Source organism: Salmo salar, chromosome 04 (assembly GCF_965601325.2).
Source record: "Salmo salar chromosome 04, fSalSal1, whole genome shotgun sequence".
Taxonomy (NCBI): Eukaryota; Metazoa; Chordata; class Actinopteri; order Salmoniformes; family Salmonidae; genus Salmo; species Salmo salar.
The window spans coordinates 18,859,217-18,870,191 of NC_138294.1; the positions used below are offsets into that span (position 1 = coordinate 18,859,217).

Below are 10,975 nucleotides of genomic sequence, written 5' to 3' on the forward strand. Positions count from 1 at the left end.
CTGTTACGGTAATGAGAATGTTGGTACAATGCATAATATCTGATATAGATAATTACAGATCCTAATCTCAGTGATTAAACAGGAAATGTTGTGAAAAAATTGCACAGTTTTGTGAGAATGACCCATGAACACGTTATAAGCCATGACAAAGTGTAGAATTGCAGGAATTTAGCTTTAAAACGGCAAAATATTCTCTCAGCCTCATGGAAAAATGTATAGAATAGCATGAGATTAGCTACAAACTGTAGCTGTGCTACTCCGGCCCTGCAGGTAGCCCCTTGGCCCTGATCTAGGATGCCCTTACAGTCCCAAATCCCTAACCTTAACATTTAGGGGAGGGAAACACTAAACAGACCTTAGATCAAGAGTCAGAGACTACAGATCACCTGAGCCCATACTGTGAGGCCAAGGACATCACTGGGGGCAAGCTCCCTGCCCTCCAAGACATATACTCAAAACGGTGTTGGACGAAGGCCCAGAAGGTCGTCAAGGACTCCTGTCACCCGAGCCAAGGACCATTCACTCTGTTACCATCTGGTAAGCGGTATCTGAGCATCTGGTCTCGGACCAACAGGCTCAGAGACAGCTTCTACCACCAGGCCATCAGACTGCTTAACAGCTAACCCTAGCTGTCTCCCTGCACAGACCTGGGCTCAGTTTCCCAATAGCGATGGAACTTAGGCTGACGAGTGTTTTAACGATGCATCTTTCCTACAACGGCCGAATTCATAACATGTGTCGTTGAGGCATATGTCGATACTGATAGGATCGAAAGAAAGGCAGCGCTGCTCTCGGGTCAGCTCCCTCCATTCAGATCTTACCTTAGCATTAGAATTATTCCACAACACTGACAACGGATCAGTTCCTAGAGAGATATTATCACCTATGGCTGCAAACACTGAGGCGGCTTTTTCTAATGCTTACCCTATAATAATGCACTAAATCAAGATTTGACACATTGTGTGCGTTAGGCAACAAATCATGAAATATATTGAGGCAAAAATTAGACAGTAGCCAAATAAAACTCAATTGAATGAACATTAAATGTATTTAAATATAATTTAAATATATGGGCCTATGAAGCCTATACTGTAGGAATGCTATTTAAACTTTTCATGCAGTCATCTCAGTTTTAATTTGAAGCCTCTTTTTATCCTGCTTGTTTGTAACAATTGAAAACACATTGGCAACTTTATCTGCAGTCACAGAGAGACAGATACACGTCTTGATTCTATGTACGGTGGAGATCTTCTGTGTATAAAGTGACGTGGTAGGGAAAAACGCATCTAACGAAGTACTTCGCTGTTCCACAAGGGGTCTGAGGCAGTCGGTAAATAACAAACGTTTTCAAGTGCAAATTTTGTAACGATGGTTTTGGGAAACAGCTCGGAGATTCAACAATGCTCCTGCAAAGATTCTAATGATGAACATAGCCTTAAGATGCTTTTAGGAAACCGGGCCCTGCACCTTACTGACTATCGGCACTGACGCTCCACATTTTACATTGACATTTTGGTCACTTTATATGTAAATACTGTCATACTTGACATAGCACATTCATGATATATTCTGTATATCCTATTGTGTACAAACCAACATAATACTCTGCATACTACCTTTTCTATTACTTATTTATTACTGATTATTATTCATTATAGTACTGGAATGTTGAGGTAGCTAGCACACGAGCATTTCCCTGCACCTTTCATACCTGCTGTATAAACTGTATACATGACAAAAAACATTTGATTTGACAGGCAGGCCATCATCAGTGGGGAATGTCATAGGAAACCAACCTCAAGGAGGAGGGGGGATGAAATCAGATCTAAATAACTCCTCTCTGAGTCAGAGCTCCATGGAAGAACACAGTCTACATTAGAGATCGACCGATTATGATTTTTCAACGCCGATACCGATTATTGGAGGGCCAAAAAAGTCGGTGCCGATTAATCGGACGTTTTTTTTTTTTGGTAATAATGGCAATTGCAACAATACTGAATGAACACTTATTTTAACTTAATATAATACATCAATAAAATCTATTTAGCCTCAAATAAATAATGAAACATGTTCAATTTGGTTTAAATAATGCAAAAACAAAGTGTTGGAGAAGAAAGTAAAAGTGCAATATGTGCCATGTAAAAAAGCTAACGTTTAAGTTCCTTCCTTGCTCAGAACGTGAGAACATATGAAAGCTGGTGGTACCTTTTAACGTGAGTCTTCAATATTCCCAGGTAAGAAGTTTTAGGTTGTAGATATTATAGGAATTATAGGACTATTTCTCTCTATATGATTTGTATTTCATATACCTTTGACTATTGGATGTTCTTATAGGCACTTTAGTCTTGCCAGTGTAACAGTATAGCTTCCGTCCCTCTCCTCGCTCCTACCTGGGCTCGAACCAGGAACACATCGACAACAGCCACCATCGAAGCAGCGTTACCCATGCAGAGGAGGGGAAACAACTACTCCAAGTCTCAGAGCGAGTGACGTTTGAAACGCTATTAGCGCGCACCCAGCTAACTAGCTAGCCATTTCACATCGGTTACACCAGCCTAATCTTGGGAGTTGACAGGCTTGAAGTCATAAACAGCGCAATGCTTGAAGCATTGCGAAGAGCTGCTGGCAAAACGCAAGAAAGTGCTATTTTGAATGAATGCTTACGAGCCTGCTGGTGCCTACCACCGCTCAGTCAGACTGCTCTATCAAATCATAGACTTAATTATAACATAATAACACACAGAAATACGAGCCTTAGGTCATTAATATGGTCGAATCTGGAAACTATCATCTCGAAAACAAAACGTTATTCCTGTTACATTGCACAACCTTCAGTGTTATGTCATAATTACGTAAAATTCTGGCAAATTAGTTCGCAACGAGCCAGGCGACCCAAACTGTTGCATATACACTGACTCTGCGTGCAATGAACGCAAAATGACACAATTTCACCTGGTTAATATTGCCTGCTAACCTGGATTTCTTTTAGCTAAATATGCAGGTTTAAAAATATATACTTGTGTATTGATTTTAAGAAAGGCATTGATGTTTATGGTTGGAGCAACGTGTACCTAAGCGATTATATGCAACGCAGGACAGGCTAGATAAACTAGTAATATCATCAACCATGTGTAGTTAACTAGTGATTATGATTGATTGATTGTTTTTTATAAGATAAGTTTAATGCTAGCTAGCAACTTACCTTAGCAGTGGAGTGCAATGTAAAGCAGGTGGTTAGAGCGTTGGACTAGTTAACCGTAAGGTTGCAAGATTGAATCCCTGAGCTGACAAGGTAAAAATCTGTCATTCTGCTCCTGAACAAGGCAGTTAACCCACCGCTCCTAGGCCGTCATGGAAAATAAGAATGTGTTCTTAACTGACCTGCCTAGTTAAATAAAGGTCTAAAAATATATATATACACTGCTCAAAAAAATAAAGGGAACACTTAAACAACACAATGTAACTCCAAGTCAATCACACTTCTGTGAAATCAAACTGTCCACTTAGGAAGCAACACTGATTGACAATAAATTTCACATGCTGTTGTGCAAATGGAATAGACAACAGGTGGAAATTATAGGCAATTAGCAAGACACCCCCAATAAAGGAGTGGTTCTGCAGGTGGGGACCACAGACCACTTCTCAGTTCCTATGCTTCCTGGCTGATGTTTTGGTCACTTTTGAATGCTGGCGGTGCTTTCACTCTAGTGGTAGCATGAGACGGAGTCTACAACCCACACAAGTGGCTCAGGTAGTGCAGCTCATCCAGGATGGCTCATCAATGCGAGCTGTGGCAAGAAGGTTTGCTGTGTCTGTCAGCGTAGTGTCCAGAGCATGGAGGCGCTACCAGGAGACAGGCCAGTACATCAGGAGACGTGGAGGAGGCCGTAGGAGGGCAACAACCCAGCAGCAGGACCGCTACCTCTGCCTTTGTCCAAGGAGGAGCAGGAGGAGCACTGCCAGAGCCCTGCAAAATGACCTCCAGCAGGCCACAAATGGTCAGAAACAGACTCCATGAGGGTGGTATGAGGGCCCGACGTCCACAGGTGGGGGTTGTGCTTACAGCCCAACACTGTGCAGGACGTTTGGCATTTGCCAGAGAACACCATGATTGGCAAATTCGCCACTGGTGCCCTGTGCTCTTCACAGATGAAAGCAGGTTCACACTGAGCATGTGACAGACGTGACAGAGTCTGGAGACGCCGTGGAAAACGTTCTGCTGCCTGCAACATCCTCCAGCATGACCGGTTTGGGGGTGGGTCAGTCATGGTGTAGGGTGGCATTTCTTTGGGGGGCCGCACAGCCCTCCATGTGCTCCCCAGAGGTAGCCTGACTGTCATTAGGTACCGAGATGAGATCCTCAGACCCCTTGTGAGACCATATGCTGGTGCGGTTGGCCCTGGGTTCCTCCTAATGCAAGACAATGCTAGACCTCATGTGGCTGGAGTGTGTCAGCAGTTCCTGCAAGAGGAAGGCATTGATGCTATGGACTGTTCCCCAGACCTGAATCCAATTGAGCACATCTGGGACATCATGTCTCGCTCCATCCACCAACGCCACGTTGCACCACAGACTGTCCAGGAGTTGGCGGATGCTTTAGTCCAGGTCTGGGAGGAGATCCCTCAGGAGACCATCCGCCACCTCATCAGGAGCATGCCCAGGCGTTTTAGGGAGGTCATACAGGCACGTGGAGGCCACACACATACTGAGCCTCATTTTGACTTGTTTTAAGGACATTACATCAAAGTTGGATCAGCCTGTAGTGTGGTTTTCCACTTTATTTTTGAGTGTGACTCCAAATCCAGACCTCCATGGGTTGATAAATTGGATTTCCATTGATTATTTTTGTGTGATTTTGTTGTCAGCACATTCAACTATGTAAAGAAAAAAGTATTTAATAAGATTATTTCTTTCATTCAGATCTAGGTTGTGTTGTTTAAGTGTTCCCTTTATTTTTTTGAGCAGTATATATTAAAATGGAAGAAAAAAAATAATCGGCCAAATCGGCGTCCAAAAATACCGATTTCCGATTGTTATGAAAACTTGAAATCGGCCCTAATTAATCGCCCATTCCGATGAATCGGTCGACCTCTAGTCTACATGCAGGCTTATTGGTATGGGACATGATTGAGTGAGGCAGATTTACAGTCAGTCAGTGTGTTCATGTCTCCTCCTGCAAACAGACTAGATATCCATGACAATGAGGCAACCAAGGACATGAAGTGACATCCCTCCCCTTCAGGCCCTCTTATAGAGTGGTTCAGTTCCTAAGTGTCCAAACGCAAAACACAGAGTCATAGGCACGTACACACACACTTACTCACACACACACACACGCAGACAAGCACACACACAAAACGGTTGTCAACCACTATGACTAACTGGCCAAGTCAAGTAGGCAACTTTTCCTCAATTAAGTAAATCAAATGTTGGCTATTCCCAAATGAGAATAGAAACACAGTACAGAGAGTGGAAAAGATTGGGCACTAGGCTGACAACAGAACATAGTGTTGTTCCTCTGTGGTCTCTACAGTATCCTATCTGACAATATTACACAATACCACCTCCTCATTGGTTGATTCACCTCTGTGCTGATTGCAGGCAACATTCCATGGATGTGCTACTGACCTAATACATTCTTCAGATTGAACAGCGCCGGCGTGTGCAACACAGAAAGACCGACTTCAGCAATTTCTCAAACACCATCAATGTATGTAGGCTTCCTGTAGCAGAACTCAAACGCAAGTTACTCTGGGGCGGCAGGTAGCCTAGTGGTTAGAGCGTTGGGCCAGTAACTGAAAGGTAACAAGATAAAAATCTGTCGTTCTGCCCCTGAACAAGGCAGTTAACCTACTGTTCCCCGGTAAGGTGTCAATGTAAATAAGAATTTCTTCTTAACTGACTTGCCTAGTTAAATAAAGGTTACATTATCAAAAAATATTTAAAATATTTAAAAAAAAAATATATATCTATATATATATATATACCGGTAGTCAGGGAAACGTCATTTAATGTAGTTCTGGATTTATAGAGAACATAAACCATTTCCTATTTCATTTACTCAACAGTGAGTGATGTATGCTAGCTAGCCTAGGTCCCATGTTTTCTCTGAGATTGTATCTGTCAATCAAATGTAAGCAAGCTACAAAGCACTCAGGTTCAAGGCCATGTTTGCACAGGGCCACGCCTCCAATCAAGAGAGCTCTTACAGTGAGGACTTTGATACCTCCTGCTACAATAAAGTTGCTGTACTTTGCTGCATGGTCCTTCCATTGAATTCATTCAGCAGTATTACAGTAAATAACTTGAATATGGGTCACATGTTCGGTTTACATACTTACTGTAAAATTGTAAATATTATACATGACTGTACATATGTCTGGTCACATTTATTTGACCAGACATAAGCTTGACCACTATTTTTGTCAGAATATAACCTAAATAACGACTTGTTTGAATGTACTATTTTTTGGCATGTCAGGCATTAGACAGAAAAACCCAACGTCTCAGCCAAGAGTGAGCTATCCAGAATGCCAAACGGTGTAACAAGCACCGTACAAAAAGGCATCGCAACCAGTCACAACCCAGTGGCAGAGAAGCTACCGTTAATAAACGGGCAGTGTGGACGGGTGTGAAAGACAAAAATGTGCATCCTAAAAGGCACCCTATTCCCAAATAATGCACTACTTTTGACCAGAGCCCTATTGGCCCTGATCAAATGTAGTGCACTACTATATAGGGAATAGGGTGCCATTTGAGATGCAATAGAGAATCTCCAGCATCTGTTGACTGTCTTAGTAATAACATGACACAGATATGGGCCAGCGGTTTATGGTCCAGCTTTAAAGCATTGGCGGCAGAGATTTCACTGAGTGTGAAAAATACTACAAGTGTGTTTCTATCCACCAGGCTACATGTATTGTGACCTACACCTTCCGTTAACCAATGTTTGGGTATAACTATCGGCCAACTCAGGATAGGACTGATTAACTGTCTGCTGCTAGACATGACGTTCTAGTCATTATCCTCATTTTTCCTCACGCGTTCAATAGTCTTCCCTTTAGCCCAGCGTTTCCCCAAACTCGGTCCTGGGGACTCCAATGGGTGCACATTTTGGTTTTTGCCATAAAACTACACAGCTGATTGAATTGATCAAAGCTTGATGATGAGTTGGTTAGTTGAATCAGCTGTGTAGTGCTAGCGCAGAAACCAAAACGTGCACGAGTTTGGGAAACCCTGTTCTAATCTTTATCCTCGTGTTCCTCACCTTTCTTCAATATTGGCTGTAAGGAGATGATTTTTTTAATAAAGGATTTTAAACTTATTCTAGCTACAAAAGTGTTCTTCACCATCTCAGGCGATAATATACATTTTCCTAATGCATTATTTGGCAAGTCTTCCCTTCAGCCTGAAAGACTATAACATGTATACATCGCTACAGTATCTAATTGGATTGCCTCACCAACATCTCATCACCCCCAAAAAACTCTCAACTCAGTAAATTAAGCAAAATACTTGTCAGGTTGTCCTTTCAAGACAAAATAGTAGACATTCTATTCTTATAATGCATGGGTTACTTTTGTATCCTAGTTTTAAGCCTAAATATTACACTTGGGTTAAACAAGTGGAGACTTGGTTCATGCCATGCCTTATAACTAACTAACTACACTTTCATACAGAGGGAGAGGCTGTGAGTGAGGAGACAAGTCCAGGTTCCATCCCACCACTAGCCTACACATATGTTCAGCATTAAAACCATGCTTCAAAACACCAAGTATGTTGCCTTCAAGTTTGTTTACGTCTTCCTCTGTGTAACACTATGGAGCCATCGTACACCATCTCTGGCGAACTGATGAAGGCACCAGTAGTACAGTAAAACGCCCTGAAAGCGATACCTGGGTGCTCTGTAACACCGCCTGCCAATCCCTTCAATTCACCCCGAAACATACCCTGAAATGCGCATAATGTTGACAATTTGGTAGCTAGTTATCATACATTTGTGTTCACTTAATTTCTACATTACAGGAGTGAGTACCTTACATACAGCCGCATGGCAGTGCTGTGGACATAGCCACGCGGTCAGTCAAGCTAAATAAACCGTCCTTCAAAACAATATTGAGGCTAGGTTACGATATTAATGGAACAACCACATTCATATTTGTACCGTGAGCCGCTGGTAACATTAGTTGTTATCAAGAAGCGGTAGATACAAGAGCGGTAGATACAATGTAACAACTTCTTACCTTTGAGACGGTCATATAAGACGTGTCGGCAGGTGGAAAGATTTTCCGGAGAGGACTGAACTGTCGAGGTGGATGGATGGTGGAGTGCTTCTCCTGCGGCGGGTGTCTTCAATGTCTGGCTCGGTTTTGATAGCCGGCTGGCAAGTCGATTTACATGTCAGCTGTATGACTGAGGCGGTTACCACACACACACACACTCACCGCAGTGACGAAATAAATCGACAGGCGAGGTAAAGCTCTGCGGGACCCAACCTAGGAGGGGTGGAGTGGAAAGAGCGATGTTCAGAGCCGCGGAGGGAAGGGAGAGGAGGGGGGCTCTCTCCCAGTGGGGTTGCTATTGTAGTTCTCCCAGTCGTCTGGTCCTCTGGAAAACGGTCCTAAAGTCGTGGTCAGGCTTTGCCTTGCTAACAGACTGCTCGCCTTCCGTCCACCGTGACCAAAAAGGACCCCTTTATTGACGCATAGAGCTCGTGCTATAAAGTAACCCCGGGAACAATCGTGGACGGTCCCTATGGATGCGACGGAGCTGTGACCTCACAGTGCCATTGATATTTAAAACAATGACAGGCTGCTAAGCAATATGGTCACACTCAAGTAGAGAGCACCACTACAATAACACCATTAAATCTATTAACATATGCGTAATTTCCTTGGAGCCTATAAATGGCCGGTTGGCATACGCGCGCTACAGGATGATCATGGTGCATATAATCCATTGAAGCATTTAAAAAGTATTTGCTGTAAGGTAATTAATTCCCTTACATGGGTCAATGCTGGCTGGATACTGGCACCAGTTACAGTGATGTCTTCCAACCCACAACATACGGCACTTATTGGAGTCATTTAACATACGCACTAAACACACGTACACAGGGATTTTGTGTTGTAGATATGTGGTGGTAGAGTAGTGGCCTGAGGGCACACACTTAATGTGTTGTGAATGTATTGTAATGTTTTTCAAATTGTATAATAGCCTTAATTTTGCTGGACCCCAAGACGAGTAGCTGCTGCCTTGGCAACAGCTAATGGTGATTCTAATAAATACAAATACAAATTTAGTCACTAGAAAATATGCAATAAAATATGACTTTTAATGTAATTGTAACATGGTGAGAAATATTATGCTGCCGTCGATGTACCTTTGTAATAAGGCCAATGCATTTAAAAATAATTAAACATCTGCAACTATACAATTCATAGAATTACAGACCTGGTTACTCAAGCGTCTCTTACAAATAAATAATCGTCAATCTCATTTGATGTAACAGTCATTCGTACTGTATTGTTTACATCCGTCATCCTAATCCATGTTATACAAACAAGTGACGCGCTGGAGAAGCTTTGTCTCCCCCAAGTGGAGGTACACTGTAACGCATGATGATTTATGAACAGAGGGAGAGAACACTGAAGGGGACATTTCAAAGAATAGGGTGATAATAAGTAGGTAGTCTAGAGCAGGGAACAACCGTCACAGACTAGACCTAGAACACGTGTATGGGTTATCATTATCTTGTCCCATGTGTCTGGGAACATGTCATGTAGGTAGAAGAAGTGCTCATGATATGTTGTTGTCAGTGGGACACAGGGGGTTGTACACACACGTGCTCAAATATGGAATTTATCATGGAACAACTGTTCATTGTGTGTTACTGTGCATGAACATGTAATTCTCAACAGCCATGCATGTTATTCCAAGTGGATCACATTATAGGCTGTACAAATTGTGAATGGTAGTGTCTTGCTCAGTAACAGCCAATAACTCAACATGGAACACCTACCTCACAGGAACACATTCATAATGACATCTTTATTGGGTGTGTTCTTGGGTTCATACTGCACAATAAATGTTTTGATTTAAAAGGTCTCTCTGTTGCATCATGGCTGAACTTAGTCTCTCTACTGTAGAGAGAGTAATGTTTCTTGTCATAACAATATACCCAAGTGCTATGATACGTAGGGCATTACATATGATTTACCGACAGCCTAAGGTATGGAATATCCAGTGTAGCGAATGTCATAATTCACTGATGTATCATTTTCAAATGTTCTGAGTCCTTTTTCACACTTTCACAAAAACCAGGGGTGTCATTTCTAACTTAATTTACATTTGTGTATTTCTTGAACATGATTTAGTTGGCATTACCTTCCCCTAATCAACACTATAATTTGAAGGGTTGAACCAGGACTCTGCTGCATGCAGACCATTTGTCAAGGACAGTAAAATAAGAACAATCTTCCTATGACATTTGGAACAACTTTAAAGGATCTTCAAATCCAGGCCTTTGCTGTCTCAAAGACTGGGGGGGGGGGGGGGGGGGGGGATGACGCTCACACTACAATAAGCTTATTACATAACCATAGTTCTTTTATTAATTTAATTAAAACTGATACAGTACAGATGGAGAGGGCAAGAAAGTTCCTCTCAAACATATGAACCTGTATAATATCACCTCTGTCCTTGAACAGTTTCCATTCTAAAATGTGTTCCACATCAACTTGTTCCCTCCTACATTACTGTTTTACGACTACACAGTTCTGACTACACATTTTTCTTGGATATTATGAAAACACTGTGTAAATGTAGCACACCACTCACTGTGCAGACCTGAATCCTTTATGTCATCTTGTTACCTAATGCTCCCCCGCCATAATAAAAATCATTCTGCAGAGAAGATACAGTACTACTGTCACAACCTCAGCCTGTGTGTAATATATATATATATATATATATA

General features: G+C 42.1%; 1 protein-coding gene across 1 annotated transcript in view; it reads right to left on the reverse strand.

The window, feature by feature from the left end:
• LOC106610278 (coronin-2A) overlaps positions 1–8,703 on the reverse strand; it is a 57,606-nt gene extending 48,903 nt beyond the window's left edge. The window contains exon 1 of the mRNA XM_045716517.2: positions 8,244–8,703. Coding sequence (XP_045572473.1) covers positions 8,244–8,258 — 15 coding nt within the window. The 5' untranslated portion in view covers positions 8,259–8,703. The remainder of the gene's footprint in view (positions 1–8,243) is intronic.
• Between the last annotated feature and the right edge of the window lie 2,272 nt (positions 8,704–10,975).